This window comes from Muscardinus avellanarius (assembly GCF_963383645.1).
Source record: "Muscardinus avellanarius genome assembly, chromosome: 19".
In the NCBI taxonomy this organism is placed as follows: domain Eukaryota; kingdom Metazoa; phylum Chordata; class Mammalia; order Rodentia; family Gliridae; genus Muscardinus; species Muscardinus avellanarius.
In genome coordinates, this window is record NC_137805.1 from 24,360,027 (window position 1) to 24,384,736 (window position 24,710).

At 52.5% G+C, this 24,710-nt stretch overlaps 1 protein-coding gene across 1 annotated transcript in view; it reads right to left on the reverse strand.

Moving 5' to 3' along the window:
- GNAS (GNAS complex locus) overlaps positions 1 to 15,290 on the reverse strand; it is a gene marked incomplete at its 5' end in the record, with an annotated part of 49,652 nt that extends 34,362 nt beyond the window's left edge. The window contains one exon of the mRNA XM_080716479.1: positions 13,019 to 15,290. Coding sequence (XP_080572605.1) covers positions 13,019 to 15,290 — 2,272 coding nt within the window. The remainder of the gene's footprint in view (positions 1 to 13,018) is intronic.
- Between the last annotated feature and the right edge of the window lie 9,420 nt (positions 15,291 to 24,710).

Consider the following 24,710-nt stretch of genomic DNA (forward strand, 5'->3'; position numbering starts at 1 on the left):
GTCTGCGTGTCTGGGGAAAGGGGAGGGACGTGAAGGTTTGCGCGCCATAGTTCACTGCTACCCTCCTTAAAAATATCCATACATCTGGGTAAAGAACAGGAGATAAGGAGAAATAAAACCACAGCAGGATAAGGGCAGGGTGGGGGGTTTCCTGTCATATAATAATGTCATTTTAACAACAAATACAAAGTTTCTAGATGAGAAAGGGCCAAGCAGGGGCATGAGTTCCAAGACCTGTAGGAAGCCAGAGGGCGTCTGGCCCTAAGAGGGAGAGCTTGAGAGGGCGTGGTCTCCTCTAAGGGAAAGATCTGTGTATTTTTTTTTGGGGGGGGGGCTGGCAAAAAACTCCTCAAATAATAGTGCAAAGCCCCCTGTCTCTACCCAAAGCACAGAATGTTAGGAATGGTGTTAAAACTAAGACCCCAGGGACCCAGGACAGGATAAAACCCCAACCAAAGATACTCCCTAAATGTGGGGTGTCTTTCTGCAGGGTTTCTACATTTGATCTAGAGAATTCTAAGTGATCCCACTTCCTGTGAGCAGACCCAGCTATTCTGAGCTCTCTGCTGACCTCTGGTGGGAAAGAATGCCACTGGGCCAGGGAAAGTGCTAGAAGGGGTGCCCACCTGTGCCAACGTACCTGCAGAGGGGGAGGTGGTAACTGCCTGGCAACCACACTCTGGGCTGTAAGGGAGGGGTCACAGGGAGGAAAAGGGGCGAGGAATGCTCTAGGGACTCTCAGAAGAACATGGGGAGAGAAAGAAATGGGTTATAGCAAAGTTGTTAAGGGGGGGAATGTCATAAGTGGGGTGGGGGAATGTTTGCCTGAATTAATGTTTTTAAAGCTCAGTTCCTTTGGCTTTTGCACTTTAAAAGAGTCAGGGAAAGCCGTCTGTACAAGTGGGGTGTTGCTGTACAAGTTTGATGGGAAAGGGCTAAGTTCCCAGCAGAGGCCTGTGCAGGCACCTGCCTGGGAAAGCTGTGTGGCCCTGGTCAAACAGATGACCTCATGACCCCAGCTGCTGCCAGAGGGTGGAGGGGGGTGGGAGGAAATGCAAAGGCGCCTGGATCTTGGAACCAGGGGATTGGGCCCAGATGCCATCCACTCTGGCTCTACCTACAGGAGCCAGAAGAGGCTGGGCCCCACGTCCAGCAAGGGACCCGAGATGGAGACGGGGTCTCCTTCTTGGACAGGAAAAATTAACCACTTAGCAAGAATACCCTGTGGTACCTCTTCCCCAGCCTTGACTAGAGAGAGAAGACGGGCCTGGAACTCTGCTCCTGCACAGATTGTACCGGCGATGGGGACCGAGGAATGACCAATCCTTTACCAAAAGACTGAAGTCAGCCCTGAACTTTGATTCCCTCTACACTCTGCTCTTTGGGGACTATTTAAAGGGGTGTGTGTGTGTGTGTGTGTGTGTGTGTGTGTGTGTAGGAGGAGGAAATTTGGGGAGTTTACAAACCTAATCTGCTTAAACTTTTAAGAAGAGAATCAAATAAGTTTTAAAGTGAGAAAGATACCCCTATCCTTTTTCAGAGGTGGAAAATTGGGAACCAGGAGACAGAAAGAGAGTGGCTCCAGGCCTCAGGACGGGTTCATAGTAGAACCGGGACAGAAACCTGTGAATTTGGACAGCAACCCCTTACTCTGCTTCCCGGCACTGGCTAGGTCTACTGAGCCACTTGGGTGATGGGCTTTGTTCTAAGGTATCGGATTTCTCCACTGAGACCTGGGAAAGCCCTCCCCCAGGCCTTGGGGGAGGGGGCTGCAACCCTGGGAAGGAGGATTGAGGGAAGGGGCTGCAGAGTGGAGCCTCAGGCGCTGGCACCAGCAGGATTTTGAAAAGCCAGGCTCTCAATTGTAAAAGCCGAGCGCCATCTGCCAGCCAGTTCTGAACAGCTTTGCTTTATTTGATTGTTTCCATTTTCCCAACCCTGAATAATGGGTGTCCTCGCTTCTTTCCCTTAAAAAAAAAAAAAAAAAAAGTATTTCTTGCCCAAGAAGCCCCCCCTCCTGAGTAAGACTCTTAATTTTTAAAGCCTATATTAAAAAAAAAAAAAGATCTTGAGAGATACAGAGATATATTTGGAGAGAAAAACAAGAAAGAAGAAAAATAGGGAGGTGCCCAAGGAGGCTGATGTCTGTCCCTCCATTTCGGAACTTTGAAAACTTCTGAGGAAGCCCAGAAGGAGCCAGTCCCTCCCTCCGGTGGCCCTGGGTGGCCTCTCTCCTCCTCGGGCAGATTCAGCTCCCCTCTAAAGCTGCCTTAACATCTGAAGACCTTAGAGATCAAGGTTACCAGGCGGGGCTGGGGGCAAGCCGGAAAAGGGGGCCTCACCCCCGTCAACCTGAGTCTTGGGCTGAGATGGCTGTAAGGGCTCAGGGTCTGTCCTGCCTCTTTACTAGAAGTTTCTATCTGCACTCTCTCTCTCCAGCTCTCTCCCTGCCCTGCCCAGGACTTTTCCGATACTTCAACATTCATAAAGTTGATCCCAGAAACTCAATCTGGCTCCCTTTTGGACAAACTCATCAAATGTAGGTCCCTCTTTTGACCGTGGCAAGACCCCCAGAGACGCTCCTGGTCAGTATCATCGTGAGGTGGAGACTTGTCAATGCTTTTAAGAATTGAGGTTTTGTCTTTTTTGTTTGTTTGTTTGTTTTCAAAACGTCACTTGGCAAATGCATGGGGTCCCAGGACAAAGTTCTAGAATCCTTCAAGGTCTCAGGAAAGAGACCACCTGTCTATCTTCTAAGCCAGTGCTCTCCCTTCCATGATCCTAAGACCCACCCCAAAAGTTGGGGCTCCTTTATCCATCTTTCCCCAAATTGAGACTCTTCCCCCCTCCCCAGCCCCAGGGTAACAAGGAGCAATATCAAAATGTCACTCCGCCCAAGAATACCCCGCCAGTGCTACAGTTACTGGGTCCCATCCGGAATTTTCCAAAGACTCCAGTCCCAGAAGTGTCCATCTTAAATCCCTCCCTCCCTGGCTACTTGTTTTGCAAAAGAAAACCATCTACTGGGCTTCCCTTTTAACAACTGAAAAGAAATGGAAATCACACAGATGCTTAATTATAAAAGAACTGGGAGTTTTCTGGCAATCCAACTTTAAAAAATTCTGCCCCTAACATCTGGGCATTTGTTTTTTTTGGGTTCTGCCCTAAGTTTTCTAAGCATTTCCTTGGAAAGATGTTGTACTTGGTCCCAGGCAGAATGTCAAAGTCAACATTCCGGAGGCTTGCCCTGAACTGTTACTAGGATTCTGTAGTGAGGAGGTATTGTACTTAGAAGATACCTTTGTTCAGCGCAGCTGGGATGTATGAAGCCAGTCTGTAGGTATGGCTCTCTTTTTTTTTTTTAATTTCAAATAATAGTTTTAATTTTATGTGTCTAATATGTAGGCTTTGTCAAGCTATCAATCTATTTCTGCCTTTACCCTAAAAGAATCCTAATAGTCAAAACTAAAGTGTTTAAATATATGCATCTGTCAGGAGTAGGGAGTGATTATGGTCTTACTTTATTGCTTATATTTCCTAGTTTTTGCAATTAACTTAAACTCTCTCAGGGAAGACGAAAACAAAAACTCTTTGTTTAAAAAAAAAAAATGAAGGCTCACGGGTACACACAGCTTAACAGGAGTGTAGGATACCCGGGGTTTCATCCCCAGCACCAAAAACTAAAATAAACAAACAAGCAATTCAGATTTTTTCCCCCAGTACTGTGGATGGAACCCAGGGGCATTCTACTTCCAAGCTACAGCCCAGCCCTATTTTTTATTCTTTATTTAGAAACCGGGTCTCACTGAGTTGCAGAGGGCCTCACTAAATAGTTGAGGCTGTCCTTGACCCTTCCGTCTCAGCCTCCAAAATGCTGGGATGCATGCCCAGCTAAAAAAGTTCACATGCCCAGCTAAAAAAGTTCACCATGCCCAGCTAAAAAAGTTCACATTTTTTATGAATGTATACTATCTGCTGAAAGACCACATGGGGCAAAAAGATGCATTAGCCTCAAAATAGGATAAAATACATGAGCCTCAAAACAGATTAAAAAACTCATAAGGTCCCCTTCCATAAAGGTTGTGTGGGAGGAGTCAACTAGGTGTCCTCTGGAAGGATCAGGCCACAGTTTAAAATCCCAAGTTTGTCCTGCCTCATCACTCTAAGAGACATTGTTCTGGAATCTGCCTTAGGGTGGCAGAAGGGGGGGCCAACAATATAACCAAAGACCAAGTACAAGACCCTAGACCTGGACGCAGCCTTGGGTTGTTATTGAGACTGGAGTGACTACACCTTCTTTCTAAAGACTCCATTTTACCTTGAGCATTGCCATTCAGGGGTGTCTCCCGTGGCGCCCACCGCCTGAGCTAAGGGTGCAGGTGGCTGACTGGCCAGTAGCCGCTCGAGGGTCCATTCTCCCTCCCGAAACTGTTTAAGGTGTGGAGGTTGATAGTGTGAATCCTGTGAATCCTGGCTTGCCCAGGAGTTGATGTGGGTGCTATTAGCACAGTAGTTCTCGACTGGGGGGGTGACATTTGGTGGGGACTGGAAATCCTTTTGGCTATCACACTATGTGTAGGTGGTAGAGTTGTATGTGTGTGTGTACATGTATACGTGGTAGGGTTATGCGTGTGCATGTGTGTACATGGTGGGGTTTTATGTGTGTACATGTGTACGTGGTGGGATTGTGTGTGTACATGTGTACGTGGTGGGGTTATATGTGTGTACGTGGTGGGGTTATATGTGTGTATGTGGTGGGGTTGTATGTGTGTATGTAGTGGAGTTATATGTGTGTACATGGTGGGTTTGTGTGTTTGTGTGCATATATGTGTACAAGGTGGGGTTATATGTATATAGGTGTATACATGGTAGGTTTATGTGTGTACCTGTGTACAAGGTGGGGTTATATGTGTGTATGTGGTGGGGTTATATGTGTGCAGGTGCATAGTCATGGGGTTATGTGTATGTGTATATGTGGTAGGGCTGTGTGTATATTTACATATGTACATGGTGGGGTTGCATGCATGTATATAGTGGGGTTATGTGTGTGTATGTATGTGGTGGGGTTGTATGTGTTTAGGTGGTGGGTTTATCTGTCTGTGTGTACATATGTACGTGGTGGGGTGGGGTGTGTGAGTGTGTGTGCAGGTGGTAGGGTTGTGCAAGTGTGTCTGTGTGTGACTGATTATCTAGTGGTCAGAGGTGGTGCTGGACACCCTACAGTGTGTAGGACAGTCCCTGCCCCCACGAGCTGCTCCGAGAACCCCCTTTATTAGGCAGAATCCCCCTAAAATGTTCCTAAATTCCCAGCACATAATTAACAAGGAAAAGTCACAGCTTAAAAGCTAAAAAGGCCTGAGTAGGGTCTGGGGCCTATCGGAGCCCGGCCCTCTCCTGGGCGGGGGCCGTGACAGTGCGGGTGCCCCCCCCGGCTGGCGCTCCTGGTCCCTCCTGGTGAAGCACAGCTGTGACCCCTTTTTCTTGCCTTATACTGTCTCACCATCTAGTGGCCGCCTGGAATATCAACTCACCTTCCCCAGTTCTCAGCATTTCTGAAGCCGGTCATTAAAAATTCACATTTTGGGGGGCAGTGGGCAAGAGGACCCCCGAATGGCACCTTTGATTTCATTAGAAGGTCAATTAGACATCCTGAAGACCTAGTGAAGCTTTCTGGAGAGCAAGTACTAAGGAATTCAGATGGACACGTCCTGAGAGTTCCGAAGCCCACATAAGCCAAAAAACATCAAGGGCTGATTATAAATACGGTCTGTCTTTTTTAGGAGGAACCCACACGCAGGGTTATGATATAGGGTGGACACGTAGGGTTATGCTATAGAACCATAGTTTTAAAATGGCATCCACCGGAGGGTGGGTTTGAGTGGTCCCAGTAACTGGAGCCCTGCATGCTGTCTGGGCGACTCCATCTGTCCCTGGAAGGTCTCTTGGGTTTTGCACCCACTGAACCAACTGGCTACTTTTATAGTTCTAGAAACCGAAGCCCAGACATGGGGTGCCAGGTGCCCAGGAGACTTTGGATGGGTACTGGCTCAGCCGCCCGATATTTGCTCCTATTTTCTTGGGCAAAGGCCTAAAATTAGGGTGCTCGACTATTTTCCATAGCCTGGCTTTTGTTTCTGGGTATCACTGTCTGCATCACCGTTTGTGTGTATGTGCGTGTGTGCTTCCAAAAAGGCTTCACACTTACCTGGACGCAGGTTCCCTGTAGAAATGTCATCATGGTAATTTTACACATTAGCAATCAGTTTGAGGAAAGACACACTGGCCTTGGGGGCAAGAGGAGAGAGGTAGCGCCTGCTCCTGTGATTAAAGGGAGCTGCGGGAGCCAGGTAAGTCGGAAGAGACAGGCTCTTGCCGGCCACGTTCTCATTTTCTTATGAGAAGTGACAGTCCCTTGTGGTAGTGACATGGAGCTCGTGAAAGCTTCGCTGTGACACTCCCGAGAAAGTGGGTCCGCGAGCCTTGTCCTTCCCATTATCAACTCGTTAGAGGAAGTTTAAAGTACTTACTCTGTCCCACACACAGAACGCGTGTGACACGTTGGGACCAACTAAAGTCGAGATGGGATAACAATTTATCGAGCTGCGCTACATCTCTCCTCGCCCCAGACTGAATCACTAAGGCACACTGAGCCGAGTCAGTGTTCGCGCTCCGTGGGCAGGGCCCCACGAGTCAAAATACTCGTAAATTCTCCCAAGGTTTAGCAGGTGCTTCTGGACAGCAGTTGGGAATATTACCTCCAAGTCACTACAACAGAGGCACCACACCCTCCCTGGATTTCTCTGCTGTCATAATCACTTGCTGAACCCCTTCCCTGGTTACAGCTCCCCACTGTTGCAGGAGAAAAAGCTGCTCCAACATTCCTAGCTTAAAAAGGTGTGTGTGCCTCAACTGGCTCCCCCTTGAGTGTGTGGTAATCAACGATAAATAAAAGTTAAACACGTTTGTGTGTGTGGGGATCCCTACCTTTTTCCCGAAGGTCTTGTCTTCTTCAGTCCTCTCCAAGCCGTCCTGCTTCACCATTTGGCTACTGAGGAGGAAAACTAAAGACACTTTTTTTTTTTTTTTTGCATGTATAAGAACCATAGAAAAAAACCAAACTTGGACGATGCCACAGTAATGAACTGACTTCTAAACAGGCGCGAAGACAAGGAGGGGAGTACGGGAAGGGGGGGGCAAGGATGATCGGCGGGACTTTTTCAGGACAAATTTAAAAAGAAAAAAGAAGTTATCTCCTTATTTCTCTTTGTTACATCACTCTCACCAAAGTGACTTCACGCAATATAAAACTGGTGGGGTGTCCTCCGTTGACCCCTTGGGCTGACCTTGGTTCACAAAATGCGTACAGAGAGTGTACTGTGAAATGTAGGGAAAGTCAGGATGGGACACCCGGTCATTCCACAGCTCCTTAGTCCACAGTCTCGCGGGGGTACAAAAGAAACAAAACAAAAACCCCAAATCCTCACTTGGAGCAGGGAGGGGGAAAAATACCCAGGAAGGAAAAAATAAAACTTCTAAAAATAATACTGGACATTTTAGGGGTGAGGCCCTGGCTGAGAATATGCTCTACAAAAGGCTTCTGGAGATTTCTGCAATGTAACCTCAACTTTTAGTATCTGGCTCTCGTTGTCGAAGAATTAAGAAAAAAAAAATCTGCTTCTCCAGCCTTTAGAAACCCACTTTCCTGTCTTGTCCCAGGGCTCCCTGGCCCACCCCCAGGGCCAGTTGGGCCTCTCAATCCTCCCACTAGTCTATGGGTCACTGAGGATTAGCAGAATCTTCTGGAGAACTCCCAAAAAGAGGCCCAGGCGTGTGTGTGTGTGTGTGTGTGTGTGTGTGTGTGTGTGTGTGTGTTTCCCCTTACTCCCTAAACAGAACTTGATCTTATACTCAAGGTGACCATAGGCCAGAGCAGGAGTGGGGCGGAGAACAAAGACCCCATTCAGCCCCATGCAAGGAAATCTATTAAGGTGTGTGTTAGGACTAGCACCTCCGAGTGCATGCTACTGGGGCAAGCGGGGTGGAGGTGGTCTTACACTGACCACAGCTTGCACTAACCTCTGTTCACTGATGGTGAGACCCTGACCCATCAACCGGCCCAGTCCTTTTCTATTTTGCAAACTACTCTTTTAGAGAAATTTGATTTTAAAAATGGGCGAAATAGCTTGTTGATTTTGCATTTTATTAAATCCCTGGGAGGGGGCCAGGTGGGTTTGGAAAGAAGCTCACCTTTGCTGCAAGTAAAAACAAACCCAAACAGAACTCCAGAAAGTCTAAAAACCCAACTTTGATTGCTTCTTTTTGTATGTCTCCTGAAAGGTGACTTCATCCAGAGGCACTGTGAAGAGCTACAATTTTGCTGGGGGTAGGAGATAATTTTTTTTTTTTTAAGGGGAAACTGATCTAGAAAGAAGGACCATGCCTATTATTAGAAATTTTAAATTAAGCCAATTAGGCTACTTTCTCTAATAAAAAAAAAATTTAGTTTTGCTTAATAGCAAATGGCCTGCATAAAAGCCAAAGGTCATTTCCAAGATCCTCTCACTAGATGGGAATCAGCCCTGAAATTAAAAGTAAGAAATACTTTAAAAAAATCCCCAAAACTATAAAGAATATTGGGCAGTTATTTAAGTAGGATTGTTAGAGAAAGACCAGAGTTCTAAACATAAAAAGATGCATAAAACAGCTGTATTTTATTTGTCATTGTTATGCTGCTGCTGCTGCTGTTGTTAAAAACTTGAGTAAGGAGAAAAGCTTTCTTAGAAAGCTTTCCTTAGAAAACTACTGTGGAATTAAAAAAAAAAATTATCAAAGTCTTTTAAAGAAAACCTTCATTTAAAGAAAAAAAGAGAGAAAGAGGGAGAAAAGAAAAGAAAAGAAAAGAAAGCCCAACAGACTAAGACTTGTGGAGTTGTGGAAATCAGATATCGCTATAGCAATGACTAGTCTCTCAGAGACGGGCGCTCACATTTCAAGTACACTCAACGGACATTTATAACCAGGGCTCTGCCAGGGCCTGGCTATAAGTCAGGAAGCAGCAGACTGTTAGACACCTGTCATTTGACAAGGGATTTTTAGAGCACAAAGTACATTTGCAACAACCATGCTTTACATTTAAATAATGCTAGACAGTGTCTTGTCCTGTTCTGGTAAAGCATCTTATCTGAATCAGAAACTATAGATCCTTGACTTACCTTTCAGTCTTCGAGGAAACAAAACAAAACAAAAAAGAAATCCCTGATATTTAATCTCAAAGCTTTTGGTTTATTCGCCTATGAAATGGGGTCCTATCATGTTCTTATTGCCCAAAACTGTCTCAAATGATGTGACTAGAAAGAAGGCTTTTAAAAATGTAAAGTACAATTAGAATGTGTCATCATCAACATCACTGGTCACTAAAAATATTAAGAGCAGTGAGATTTTCTTTTTTTTTTTGTCAGGAGGGGATATCAAAAAAAAAAAAAAAGACCTCCATTTTCCTTGCTTAATGCCAGTTTTCATGGTTGACAATGTAGGCAAAATTTAAAAATTAACCTACCCATGTTAAAAAAAAAATTTTGGTGGGGGGTAAGGGGAGAGATGTATGGGAAATCTGATTAGAAAAGCAGCCTCTGAGAATTTCAGTCTCTAAGGAGTCTGAATACTACTGGGAGACAGAAGTGAGAAAATGAGAAAAGTTTCTCCTAACTCTAAAATATTGTAGCCTGATAAGCCAGGCCCTTTTCACTGCACCAAACAGCTCAGTAGAAGCAGCCTAAATGCAGAAAAATGGCTGTATATTAGGAAAGAAAAAAGAAAAAAAAAAAGACAAAAACATTTTTGCAAGAAGAGATCCAATGTATCACTGCTGCATTTGACAGCCAAATAAATTATCACACAATTAATTGTGAGTCACTGTAGAAGTACAGTGTCAGAGCAGAATGGCCACTACTATATGTGGCATTTGCCTGCCCAATTTTAATAAATGCAACAGATATTTTAAAAAATTCTGATTTAGTAGGCCCCTCACTTCTTAAATGAAGGAATCACACATAAATGAGGCTTAAAAAAAATAAAATAAAAAACCAAGCCACCAAAGTTATTTAAAAGGGCAACAGAAATAGAAAAATAGTCTTTTACTGAATAGCGTTAAGGAAAAAGCCTTCAACTCCTTGTATATTCTAGGATTTTTTTTTTTTTTTTTACCATTTTATTGAGATCCACCAGTCTTAAGATTCCCTGTAATATGATCAAGATGTTTGGGCAATAAAAACAGAGCGTACGCACAGGTAAAGGCTTCTTTTTAAAGCAACAGATGAATACACATGTCACAGACTAGGAACCATGTCAAAGGATGGCCATATTTGATCTGCGTCTTCAGGGCAGGAATGTGTGGACACCTTGTTTTACACCCTGGGCTGAGAAATCTAGCAAATGCATCTTTTCCTCAGTGTAGGCCAGCCCTTCTCCTTCCTCCTGTCCCCCTCCATCAGTAACTCGGGCTCAGAAGAGATACCTTCTGTGTTACTTGAGGAAAAGGAAGCCAGCCTGTTGGCAGCCTGCAGTACTACAGTTCTGGGAAAACGGCTAACACTGCACACCTGAGTTTAGGCTCATGCTGGACCTCGAGCCGGGGTTTGCAGGGCAATGTGTACATTGAGATGTGCCTGCCTATCCGTGCCTAGAGAGAGACCACGGGGCTGTGGTGAGGTTCCCTAACAATGAACCCCTCCCCCCCCAGCTGTCCTCCCCTTCCTGGGGGGGAGAGGACGGAGGGCACATCATGGAGGGGGAGGATACCTTTGTAGAGATTTGTTAGGAAAGCTTCAGGTCTCATCTGAGGCCCAAGCCCTGGTGGATGCCTGCCAGTGAGGGGTCAGATGTCTGCCAGGGCCTGGGCCTTCTTTCTTCAGCCAGTGTTCCCCTCCCCCACCCCACGCTACAGATCTGCTTCCAGCAGCTAGGCTCCAGATATTAAATGGGCCTGTTTTGGCAAAATCAGTTGTCTGCAGGGGAACCTGGACACTTGTCGTTGAAACATTCTGTGGCTTTCTGTGTAGCTGGGACACGTGAACATGAAAACTGCCTCCCTCCCCTGTGTTCTGGGGGTAAATGATGCCGTTGCCGTGTCCCCAGGTGGGCATACACACAATGACCATCGCATCTGAAGCTGTGGTTTGGGCACGATGCATCACAGCAGCAGTTAATGTCAACAACGCCGTTCACGAGAGCCATCGCACAGTACACAATATTTAACAAATAAATACAGCAACAGCCTAAAGAATTGTGCTCTTAAAATCCCTTGACAGGTCTTAGGGAATAAAAAAAAATTTTTTTTTTTTTTTAAATCAAGACTGTGGGGTTTCACTTTTAAATGTTAGGCCTGGGGCCTAAGTGTTAATTGCTGTTTTCATGAATTGTGGCAAAACCAGTGAATGGCCAGACTGAGGACAAGATGTCAGGGGTGGGGGAGGGAGGGGAGGGGGGAGGGAAGGGAGGGGGTGAGGAGGCCTGAGAGCTGGGGGGAGGTAGAGGGAAGGGGGGAGGGGAGGGCCACCCAAGGCACCTTCTGATGGGCATATCAATATTTTAACTTTAATCAAAGCCCTTTGTATTTATTTTTTAATCCAAAGCTGATGTGCAGACCTTACCTTTAAAGCCTCTTTGCCCTCAGCTAAAGCTGCTTGAAAAGATTCACATGCAAACATTGACATATTTCACAAATCATCTCCATGGCTTCCCATACTCTGTCCACACACTTAAAATACACTCAGAGCATGTAAATTTTTTTTATTTAATTGCATTTCAAACACGAAGATAATATTTCACTCCCAACACACAACTCATTTTTGTTTTTAAACCAAGCCCCTCCTACTGTCCTTGTAGAAGTGTAAATGATTGGCTTACCTCGGGCTCCTTGCTAGTAAAAAAAATTATATCATTTTTTAAAAACACAGCCACGCCCACCCCCTGGGAGCCAGCCCCGTGAGGTTTGGGACTGGGACTTGACAGTGGGCGCTCCCCGCCCCCGCCCCCGCCCCCATGAGCTGTGTGTGCGCGCGCACACACGCGTGTGTGTGTGTGTGTGTGTGTGTGTGTGTGTGTGTGTCTCGAATACCAAAATCATGTCTGCAGCCCCAAAAGCCCAGATACCTGTGTGTCTGGTTTTTTCAACCGTAAAGGCGGGAGGGTTTGGCGAACGAATGAGAAGTGAGGAAACGCTTAGCGCAAAGGGAAAAAGAGAGAAAGACAGACAGGAAAAAGGTTACGGAGGCCCTTGGAAGCGGCCCCTCTCCCCCCGGCCAGCGGCCCAGCGCATTACCCAGGATGCCCCGCCACCTCTCCCTGCGCGGCCCGCGGCTCGCAGCAGAGCGCCCGCGCGCAGGTACCACGGAGTGTGCGAACACGGAAAGTTTTTGCCCGCGCCATGGCGCAAATCACAAGACAGCCCATATCCAAATACAAATACACAATCGGCGGGTAATATGGAGGTGCCGGGAAGGGGATTGGGAGGCACTGAGCTGAGCATGCACAGGCGGACACAATATGGACACCAGCACACACCAACGACAAGCTGTCTGAGTCCAAAGCAGCCGTGCTAGGCGAGGCGGGGGCGCGCCTTCCCGTGACCCCAGCCCACCGTGGCCCCGAGAGCGAGCCAGGGGAGGCCCGGGGCCCCTCCCCGGCGGTTCCTGGCTCACCTTAGGCCCCCGCCCGTCCAGCTTACGGCGGCTGGCGCTGGCTCTGGCCTTTCCGGCCGGAAACGACCCTCAGTGTCGCTGGGCATCACTTTTCTCCCTAGAGGGTACACACTTCTGCCACCCGACCCCCTCGACCTCCCCTCCCGCGCCCGGGGGCGAAGTTCGGGGCCCCTCCCGTGAACTTCCAGCGGGCTCGCCCACCGCCGCCGGGACCCCTCCTCCCACGGTGGCGCCCCGAACCCCAGCGGGCAGCCCTGCCGCCCCCTCCCCGAAGACCCCCGGCGGCCCTGCTGCCCAGGGGGCACAGTCCGCCGCATTACCTAGAAGCAGCAGGCGATGTGTGCACATATAGTCCATCTTCTCGTCCTGAAGTTGCTTGTCGATGAGCTGGCTGCGTTTCTTCGCTGCGCGCTTCTGGGCGCGCATCTCCATTTCGTCTTTGCGCGCCTGTCTGCGCTTCTCCACCACGGGCCCCTTCTTGCCCTTGGAGGGGCTTCTAGCTCGGGGCTGGGGGCTCTCGGATCCTCCGAAGCAGCCCCGGAAAGCTTGCACGAAGTTGCGGAAGAAGTTGGGCCGGGGCTGGCGGCGGCGGAGTCGCCGCTGCAGCCACTGGAAGCAGCCGCGGCTCCTCTCCTCGGACTCGTCGCTGGAGGAGTCGCAGCAGACAGTGCCCTCGTCCTCGTACCTGACTCGGCTGCGGCCTCGCTCGTCCCGGGCCCGCCAGGCTGTCGCCCGAGCAGGCCGCGGAGTAGGCGGATCAGCGACCTGGATCTCGGGGCTGGGGGGCCGGAGCAGCTGGGGCTTGCGTCTGGCCCCTGGGTCGAACGAGGTGGCCCGCGGGATCGGGGCGGCCCGGGGGATCGGGGCGGCCCGGGCTGCGGGAACGGCCGGCGCGACGGAGACCGCCCTGGTGACCGGATAGACCGGGGCTGCGGGGATCCGCCGGATGGCTGGATCGGCTCGGGCGGTAGGAGGTGCGCGGGCACCAGGAACCGCTGGGGTTTTGGCTTCGCCGCCGGAGGCTTTTGGATCGGCTCGGGCTCTTGGATCGGCCATGGCTTTTGGGTCGGCCGGGGCTTTCGGATCCGCCGGGGCGTCTGGATCGGCAGGGGCTCCTCCCGCGGTGTCAGGTTCGGCGGGGGCGGCAGCGGCTGCTCCGGCGTCAGGCTCGGCCGGGACGGCAGGGTCTGTCCCGGCTCCAGGCTCGGCCGGGTCCGCAGGGTCTTGGCCAGCGGCGTCAGGCTCGGCGGGGTCCGCAGGGTCTTGGCCAGCGGCGTCAGGCTCGGCTGGGACGGCAGGGTCTCCTCCGGCTTCAGGCTCGGCTGGGACGGCAGGGTCTCCTCCGGCATCGGGTTGGGTCGGGACGTGCGGATCGGCTGGGATGTTCTGATCCATCCCGGTGTCAGGCTCGGCTGGAGCGGCTGCAGCTGCCCCGGCGGCTGGGGATCCTTCCCCCGGAGAGAGGGCTCTTGCTTCCTCCGCAGCGATGGAGGTGACGGAGCCGCACTCCATCTCTGAGGCTTCTCCCTCAACTGGGGGTCTCCCAGCTCGCTCGCTCTTATCTGGGGCTCCGGGGACCTCGATGGGCGGGCCGTCACTCGCGATTGGGGGGCTGTCCACGTTGACGGCAGCGTCGTCGACCCCAATGGGGGCGCTGCCGATCTCGAGCTGGGGTCCGGAGATCTCCATCGGGGGGCTGATGCCCGCGATGTTAAGAGGAGGTCTGACAGCTTCTCGCCACGGGCTGCCGCTGGCTCCGGGGACCCCGAGGGGTGGTGGGCTTGCGGTGGGACCGAGGCAGACCGTGTTCGGGACCTCCGACGCCGCGAGCTGGCCGCCAAAGTTGAGTGGTGGGATAACTCGGGGGAGCCCCGGAGGTGGGCTGTCGACCCCATAGGCTTCTCCCTCTGGCTCAAAGGGCATAGCTTCCTCAGGGGGAGGGGTGCAGTTTCCTCCGAAGCCAGCATTTGCAGGCCCAAGATTTCGGGGCTCCTCGGGAGGCGCCCCGGGGGGCCTTGCACCTGGAACTCCTGGACCAAGGTCTGGGACCTGCAAGAGAGGTGGGCTACAGCCTCCCTGGGCAGGCTGGTCAAACTCGAAGGGCATAGCTTCTTCTGGCGGAGGGCTGTAGCCTCCCAGGCCTGGTTTCGCATCAGGTAAGGCTCTGGGCTCCATGAGCGATGGGCCGAAGGCCTCCAGGCCTGCCTGAGACCCAAGGGGGAATCCAGGCTGCTCCTCCGTGGGCCAGAAGCCTCCCAGGCCGGGCTGCTGGGTCTCGAATGGTATGGCTTCCTCAGGAGGTGGGCTGTAGTCTCCTCCACCCCCATCTTCCTCAAAGGTCGGGCCGATGCCCAGGAAGTTAGGCCCGGGGACCTCTGGGGGTCCATAGGCCTCGCCTGCAGCCTCGACGGGGATGGGCTCATCGAGAGGCGGTTCGGTCTCCATCTCTTCGGCTGGGCCAGGCCCAGCACCGGGGGCAGCTGCCCCTGCGGCCTCCATGGGTGGTTGCTGGGGCTGCTCCCCGATGTCTTCAGGGGGGAGATCGTGTTGTCCTGACATATTATTGCCGTCGAGGCAGTTGCGCATGCCCATAACACGGTGGCGGCCTCTTAAAATATTTGGGGGCCCCGTAAGACGGAGCACCCAACCAAACTAGGGTGAAAAAACTATTCTAAAACAAAATCAAAATGCCAGCCGCAAAGTTCTCCGACTCTACTTTCCAACCCTTGGGAGGTTGGGGAGTTCAGCTCCTGGATTCCCAGACCATGGTAGAAGCAATTCAGTTCTTGCTGCTGGAGGCTTGGCTCGGTCCTGGTCACTTCTTTGCCTGCTGGGGCTGCCCCTGGCCGGCCACCCGCTGGCCTGTCCTTCCTCGGTTGCCTCTCTCTTTCTTTCTACTCTACTTAGTTAGCGCTGAGGAGCGTGCCGATTCGGTCCGAAAATCGCTGGTAGCGCTGTGTCTCTGCCGCTAGAGGACGCCGATCCCGGTGCCGAGCCGGCTCCAGGAGATGGCTCCTGGCGCCGGCAGCCCCGGACTTTGAGTATGGGGGCTGATGAGCGCAGGCCTCGCAGGGACGTTCGGCTCCTTCCTCTCCTCTCCTCTGCTCTCCCCGACTGATTTGGTGGCTTTCTCCCCGCTTCTCCCCTGGCCAGAGAAAGCGTTCCTGCGTTGCGGGACACGTGACGCAGACGTGGTCCTCGGGATGCGGGAGCTAAAACCCTCCCTCCCCAACTGCCTCTCCTGGTGGGGGGGGGTGGAGGGACTGCATGAAGGTTTTTTTTTTTTTTAATCACCCCAGAATACCTTTGAACCCCTTGGCGTAAGCCCCTAGCCACCGGCAGCTCTGAATTTTGAGTCCTAAGAATTCAGAATAAGGCTTTAGATACCACGGAAAGGGGCAGAGGCGCGCTCGTGGGAATGCGACAGGTGGTCGTGAGCCCACCGGAGGGACGGAGAGGGGGTGAGGGGCGAGGGGGCTACCAAATGCGAACACATTATTTATTTTTAAAATGATCTGGGGTACTTTCTGCCGCTTTTGTGTTTTTTTAATTTATTTTTATTTTTTGCCGTTTGCCGTTTGCCGGGGTTGGCTCCGATAAAGCACTCCAGTATCCCCCATCCCCATCTCGCTTGGGGGGAGGGTCTCGGCGGCGGCTGGAAGTGGCGCAGACAGGCTTCTTGCGTTTATGTGGATGATGACGCAGGGGAAATAAGAGGGTCTCGGGCACGCGCCGAGAGCCTAGCGAAGCCCCCTAGTTGATAGCCGCGGCGGTACCGAGGGAGGAGGGAGGGGGCGCGGAGCACGGTGGGCGACCCTCTTGAGCGCAGGCCTCAAACTTCCGCATTACGGGGAAGGGCTAAAAGTGCTTTCTGTCGAGGTTTATGGCGAATACAGGGTGGTCTCAAAAGACTGGACAGCCCCACCTGCACTTAGCCCACTGTTTGTAAGCCGTGCCGCGCCGGCACCGGCAGCGGAGATGCGCGGCTTATTTCCTGCCGCGCCAGCTGCAGCCCGCTGCAGGGCCAGCCAGTCCGCACCTCTCGCCCCTCCCTAGCCCCCCGCCAGCCCCTCTCCTCTCCGTACAAGCACCCAGGGCACCCGCTTCACTTTTTCACGGTCCGCATCGCCGAGGCGGTACTGAGCGCGGCCACAAACCCAGAGCTCGCCCACCCGCTTGCGCGCCCCTTGCGGGAGCCGCGGTGGGCTCAAAACCTGCAGAGGGCGAAGAGCCGCAATGCCTATCGGGCGCGGCGCGTGAACGCGCACTGCTCTGGGTCTGGGGTCTGCAGAGGGATGGAGTGTGGGAGGGAAAACCGCAGCTCCCGGATCGTGTAAAACCCAGTACGCGCATATCACTAACGGTCTCGCCAGCAGGTGACGGGGACCCACGAGCCACCTTTAAATGCACGGCAGCCGAGGAGAGGGCAGGTGGTCACCTGGCCTGCAGAACCCGGAGAGGGACGGCCGCCCGAGTCTCACACTGGGTGGGCTTCGGTAAGAAAGGCGCACCGTGCGGATCGCTGTACACGGACCGCAGGCGGGCGGACCACTGCGTGGTACCATCTGGCAAAGTCCAGCGCATCGCTCCCGACCCAGGGTACCACAGTCACGGCACACTATTGTCCCCTGCACCCGCGCCAAGCGGAGGTAAGCCGACCACGGCACACGAATGCCCCTGCACCCACCCCCGCGTGGCCCCGCGGTGCGGAGGTAGGCACACCACGGCACACGAATGCCCCTGCACCACGGTGGCCGCGCGGCGCGGCGGCGGCGAGCTGACCACGACACACCAGTGCTGCGCGCCCACATCCCCGTGGCCCCGCGGTGCGGGGGTGAGCTAACCGTGGCACACGGCTGCCCCTGCACCCACATCGCCGCGGCCGCGCGGTGCAGAGCTCCGCTGACCACGCACCGATGCCCGTGCGCGCACAGCTCCGCGGCCGCGCGGTGCAGAGGTCAGCAGGCTCCGGTACACTATTGCCCCCGCCCCCCCTCCCCCCGGGGGTGCTAGTTAGTTAAGGCAAACCAAGTTGGCCCCTACGTGGTGCTTGGGGCCCCGGTTCGAGGGTCTGCACGCTTACTTAAGTCAAAGCTGAACCTAACTTTGGTTCAAAGTTTAGCCAACTACCCTCGCACCCCCCGGCTCAACCATTGGCTCGTCCAGGGAGTGGGCCAACGGGGTCCCTACCACCAGCCCACTCCCCTCGACCCCAGCGCCAGGTCAGCCATTGGGCTGGGGTCACGCCAATCAAGGCTGCTTGGCGAATGAACGGGGGTCTTCGGACCGGAAACCGGATATGGGTGGGAGGTCCAACAGGGGGCGCCGCGTTGGAACGGCCGAAGAGGTTGTGTTGCTGGGGTGGTGGGATTGGGCGGTGGGCGGGCGCGCCGCCGCCGGGCCTAGGAGGCCGCGAGGTCGGCCAGCGCCGTGGGGTCAGCCTTCCCGACGCCACAGGTCACCAGGGCGAGGCCAGGAGGTCGAGGGCTCCCAGGGGCCAAAGCCTTGGGGTCTTGATGGCGGTGGGCTACTCTTCCCCCACAGAGAGGGCGGCCGCGGACGCGAGGAAGCAGACGATCTCCAGGCCTGGAGGGAGTAGCCCTGCAGCGTGGGGACAGGGCCTACTGCTCCAATGCAGAGCGAGGACAGCCCGGGATGGATGAGGAGTTGAGGCCCTAGATGCTCAGCCTCGTGCAGGTGGAAGGTCAGTAGACCCTGGGGTCGAGTCCCAGGGAGACGGCGAACACTGCCCATAAAAGGACCCTTTGCGCCCGCCAGCCTGTGCGCCCATCCCAAAGCATCATCCATCGAAAAATGGCTCAGGGTCCCTATGCTACCTTGCCCCAGACCTTGGGGACCCCTTTGTTCTACCTTCTGGCCATCACAGTTCTTTGCCAGGGAAGCACATGTTTCTAGAGGAACAAACTGGGTGCACACCAACCCCCCATCGTAAGAACAGCAGCAAAACGGAGAGAAGAGGGGGCTCCGATTATAGGGAGCTGGAGGGTTTTGATGGAGAAAAGGGTCTCCATGGAAGGACAGACACCTTGACTATGAATAGAAGGTGGGGGGGCAGGGACGCATTTGCCTATCGGGAACAAAGGATCCGATGGCAGGAAACGCGGGGTCTGCCCCGGGGAAACAGAGCAGGCCACGCCGCCGGCTTTTGGAGGAGTACTCGCACAAGAAAAAAAAAAAAGCAGGGCGTTCCGAATAGGCCCTCCCTGAAGATTTTCATGCATCACCCCAAAAATCACTTTTGAGGCTGTTTTGGTGGGAGATGGAAAAGATAGCTTTTTTTTTTGCTTGCTTTTTGTTTTGTTTTGTTTTTGTTTTTGTCCTGCAAGTGAGAAAGTGAGCTAAATTTTAGAAAGGTAGAAGCAGCAACATGGAGGAAGAGTCCCAACAGAACAAAGGAAGGGGGTTCTACGCAAGGGAGGGTGAGGCCCCCAGAGAGGCCCAGAGACAGTAAAGGACCCAAGGCTCAAAGAAGGGACCTCACAGTGCTGGTAATTCTTATGCTGGAGGACACAAAAGACTGGTATCCTCTGGGAGATGGAAGGCCGGGAGGGGGAGGGGTGGCGGGGGAGGGGCCGGGAGGGGGTGGGGAGATAGGGATTCTACTTGACCTCAGAGTGGCAGAGCTGAAGGAAGGATGGGGTGGGCCTCCGATGGTGATTTTTTTTTTTTTAACAGCCCATTATTTGGGGAGAAAGGTCTGAAGTTCAGGAGGAAGATAGCATAAATTCAAACTGGCATCCATCCTCACTAGGACTTGAGACGCTGGATCAGATAAAACTTTTGGGGAGATGTATATTTGGTGATAGAAGAACCATTTGGAGGACTGGATGGAAAAAAGGGAGAGGGCCCGGGAGGAAGCAGGGCAGAAGGGGTGGGACCCTGCCCAGGAGAAGGGGATTCCTAGCCTGTGCCCCCCCCCCCCTGCAGCCAGCTTCCTCAGCCTCTGTGCTGGTGGCCCTGGGCTCCGAGTGACCCTCGCGGCTGTGACTGTCCTATACGTTACAGGTTGCTAAGCAGCATCCCTGGTCTCTACCCACTAGATGCCAGTAGCATCCCCTTCGTTCTTTCAACCCAAAATTCCTCTAAACGTTGCCAAATATACTCCGGGGTGCAAAATCACCCCCTGTTGAAAAATCACCGTTATAAGCTGCAAAAAGACCCTCAGACCTAAATAGAAATCACTTTAATTCAGAGGTAGATTGGTACCAGGAAGACTGAATCTCAGGATCTAACCCAACCCTGACATTCTCTTTTTCCCCCCATTCTTGTGAATTTTTCTATAGTGACTGGAAATCAGAATCTAAAACCCCCTGGATGGGGGTGGGGGGTTGAGCCCTGAAACTCCTGCCTGTCACCACTGAATCCCGAGACCCTACAAGTGTGGCCAGATGTTTGAGGAGCTGACAAACAGAAAAGATAGCTGGGCAGCCTGGCCAGAGGGACCCGAGGAACTTATATGGTAAGAAATAGGGGTGACTGGCTGGTGGGCTGACCAGGGTCATCTTGATCGGCTGGGCTCCTGGTGAGCCCGTTGAGGGCTGGTGGTCTTGTTGGCTGGTCGGATGCCCAGCTCTGAGCTGGGTGGAGACACCGGTGCATGATATTGGTGGGCAGCCGAGCCTGGGGCCTGGCCCTATCGGGGACATGGTTTTTAGGGTCTGCCATTGGAACTCTAAAATAGCAAAACGCCTTAAACATAAATGTCCACTTCCAGCTGAATTTGCACCAGGAGAATAGGTGAATATTTGTGAGGTACAAATAGGAACTGAGGGAGTGACATTAGTTAATGTGTTTGTGCCGCTGAAAGAGGACGTGAAGAAGGCCCAGTGGGGCGGGACAGAAGCTGTGTGCCAGGGTCCTGGAAGGTGTGGGAGGAAGGCTGCGTGTGGTGATGTGGACACGGGGCAGGATTTGTTAGCAGGGCCTCGTGGTGGTCTCTTGAGAACTGGATGTACTTGGCTACTTGACGATAGTGGGTTTCCTATAGCTGCTAAGTTAGGGGGGGATGGGAAATGACACTCGGGTGTCCCTTAAGCTGCGTGTCTGGGGAGTGGCAGCCTGCCACTCCAGGTGGCAGATGAGTGGCTTTTTGGACTTGGTGCCCAATGGAAAGGTGGTTTCTTTTCTGCGCCCTCTGCGGGCATCCTCCTGGTGCTGCCCACCTGCGGGGCACGGCCCCTCCTTGGCAGCCCCAGGTTGTGCCCTGGACTTCCTAAACTTAAGTCTTCTGGCCCCCTTGGTCCCGTCCCCCCCCCCCCCCACTGTCTAGCTTACAAGCAACCCCTGGCTGTATTTACTTATTGTCAGAAGCACAGGGCACATTCTAATTTAAAGGAGCTGCCTGTCAACTTTCCTGGCTCATCTCTATAGCCAAGAAAGAGGGAACTGAAGTAGCAGAGGGTCCCTTTGTGGGGGGGCAGTGGAGGGGGAGGGGAGAGAGCAGAGCCAGGGAGAACAATGGCCTGGGAGTTGGCTTCTTTTTGTTTTGAAATGGCTTTGGGGAAGGGGCCATCTCTGCAGCCAATGTGAGTTGTCAGTAGGCTTCTTGCAAATGAGGAAGAGGTGGGTGGCCAAAGGGAAAAAAAAGAGAAAGAAAGAAAGAGAGAAAGAAAAGAGAAAATAGGAATGCCAATCCAGGCCTGAGTCCCTGAGCCTCCTGATGGCAAAGGTTTTCTGAGTGCTGACTGACTAGCAGTAAGACTTTGAAGCTGTTCAATTAATTACTGTTCAATTAAGACTGCGGCCGCCAGCCTGTCCCTCACAGCCTCCCTGCCAGCCTTGGCCGGTGGAGGCAGCAGCAGCATATTGCTGTCTGCGGCAGGGGCGCTATGACCAGGCCGCTCCAGGCAAATGCCAAGTAAAAGCAGGGCGCTTGCGACCCACGAGGCGAGGTGGGGGTGAGGGCCAGGTGCAGGGCGACGGGTCATAGAGGCCGAAGGGGTATTTATGAAAGCCCTGTGTCTGCTCAGACTAAATAAAACGCCTCACGGAGAGTGCAGACCCCCTGCTCACCCACCAGCTGTGGCTCAGCAGCCCCCTTTGCAGAAAGGCCACCCTAATTCTGCCTCGGCCAGGCAGGTGGCGTTGCCGGGCCCCAGTGCCCGCACAGTGGGTCCACACACACTCCCTGGAGCGGATGGGGGCTGCTCCCCCCTACCTGCCCAGGCCGGTTGATGACGCAGCAGAGTTTTGAAGGGAAAAATGCTCATTGCAGAGAAGATGGACAGCGTCACTCGGGAGGCGACGCAGAGGGGTGGGGGATGGGGCCGCCGGGCGAGAAGGGATCCCGGAAGATAAATTTGGTCTTAGTGGAAGCGCTATTAAAAATTTCTGTAATTCTTGGTGGAAATTCCAGGCCCCCTGGGGGCTTGTGAGCGCCGAATGCTATCTGGATGTAAGGGGCATGGTATATTTCACCTTCTGATGCAACCTCAATTATCCAGAGCAAATTTTTCTAATGAAGTCTAATTGGGACAGCAACAAGCCAGGGCTCTTGGAAACCCGCTCTCCCCCAAGGAGTGGGGGCGAAGGGGCTTGCTGGCTTTGGCCAGCTGGCAGTCTTTGGGCCAGCACCCTTCAAACTGGAGAGCGGGGCCTCAGAATCAGCCTCTCTTGAGCAAAAACCCAAGGCTTAGGATGAGAACTGCGAGACCAAATTCCTAGGTCTTAAGTGTTTGTGTTTGCCTAGAGCATCTGAGGTGCTTATGTCTCCCGCACCTATGAAGCTGAAAATCCTGAGCTGGTCTAGAGGACACTAAGGGGCGGGCAGCCTGAAGGGCGCACAGGTGCATGAGCCCCAATCCACCAGTGGCCCTAGTGCTGTGCTCTTCTGTGTGCACAGCACACCAAGGCCCAGGTTCAATCCCCAGCACCGGGAAAAAAAAAAAAAAAAAAGAAAGAAAAGAAAAAAAAGAAAAAAAAAGAGATCCTGTTTCAAAATAAAAAGTGCTGGGGCTGTAGCTTGGAGGTAATAGGTCCCTGGGTTCAATCCCTAGTACCCCCCAAAAAAACCCCACCAAATCTGACAATGGCCCCCCAAAAAAGGTTAAATGATAAGACAAAAGGGAATGCTAAGTCACTTAATTTGGCAGAACCAATTTGTGGGGGATTTGCTTTATTTATTCTATGTATTTGCAGTGGATCTAAATGTGTGTGTGTGTGTGTGTGTGTGTGTGTGTGTGTGTGTGTGTGTGTGTTGGCAGGTGCCTGTCCACCAGCATGTCTGCGCATAGGGACAGATGCACACCACACACACACACACACACACACACACACACACACCTCTCCCTCTCTCTCTCTCTCTCTCTCTCTCTCTCTCTCTCCCTCTCCCTCTCCTTTTCCCCTCATTGGTCCCCACAGCTCAAGCCAGAACTCTGCTATGGGGTGACAGTGTGTCCTTGTTCTTGAACCCTTTGGCCATCAGATATCTGAAGCCTGCCATGTTGGCTGTGCCTTAATATTACTCTTAGTTCCCCATTTCTCTCTTGTTCCTTCAAGCTACACTTTATAGTCCTCAAATTCACCGGGCCTGCCCCCCTCACCCATTTCTAACTTTCCTGTTACTCCCTGCCAGGGTGTTCTTCCTCCTTCCATTCTGTGATCCTTGAACCCTCTGGGTCCTCCTCAGATCTGTCCTCTGCCCTCATGGCCTGCCTGGCCTTCCCCTATCTGCTAGCCACATTCCCTTGCAAACGTGTAGCATGCTTGTTCTAAAATAGACCCATAGAAGCGGGGGTGGGGGGTGGCACACGCTTGTAATCAAAGCATCCGGAGGATCTCGGTTCAAGGACAGCCTCAGCTACTTAGGGAGTAGGGAGGCCCTCTGCAACTTAGTGAGACCCTGTTTCAAAATAAAGAATAAAAAAATAGGGCAGGGGGTGTAGCTCAGAGGTCAAATGCCCCTGGTTTCCATCCCCAGACCCACAAGAAAAAAAAGAAAAAAAAATAGACCCATAGAATAAACACACAGCCTTGCCCACACTTGCAGCTGGGAGGGCGGCCTCTCCAGTTCTGCCCAGAGTCACAGGCGGAGGGCCCGTGGCGCCAGCTCCTCGTGGGCATCCGGCCTCTGCTGGCTGAGCACTGGCAACAGGTGACAGTGGCCCTGAAGTGCAGAGTTGGCTGCAGGAGAACCGAGTCACTAGGCTGTTTACTGTGGCCTCTGCCCTGTGAACCAGGTAGGCACCCCCGGGCCCAGCAGAGCCCACCAGGGGACTGCAGACACCCACCTGTGAGAAGTTCTCGAAAGAAAAAACAAACACCAGTAAAAATTCACCAGCCAGGTATGGTGGCACATGCCTGTGATCCCACTTCTTTGGGAAGCTGAGACAGAAAGGTCGCAGGTGTGAGACCAGCCTCCTGTTTCAAAAACAAAACAAAACAAAAAACAGTGCTGGGGCTGTAGCTCAGAAGCAAAGGTCCCTGGGTTCAATCCTCAGCACCAAAAATAAAAACAAAAAACACCACCAAATCTGATGATGGCCAAAAAAAGTTTAAATTACAAGACAAAATGGATGCTAAGTCACTTAATTTGGCACAACCAGTGGGGGGGGGGTTGCTTTATTTATTTCATGTAGTTGCAGTGGATCTAAATATGTGTGTGTGTTTGTGCACACACGTGCGTGCAGGTGTCTGTCCACCAGCATGTCTGTGCATAGGGACAGACACACGTGCGCGCGCGCGAGCACACACACACACACACACACACACACACTTTCCTCATTGGATCCCACAGTACAAAAACATAATATATTTGTGATATTAAAATGTTATGGGGGGGCAGCAGCTGGATAAAATGGCTGAAAAGCTTCTGGGAGGGAGTGACAATGAAAAACAACCCCCCCCCCAAAGGTTGAAAGAACTGGTTTATCCCGACCAGCTACAGCCCCTGAGCCACTTTCCCAGGTCCAGCCAAACCAGGACACTCAGGACTGCTAGAAGTGATATTTCCAAGGCCTGCGCCCCTTGGTCAGCTCAGGGGTTTGCAGCACC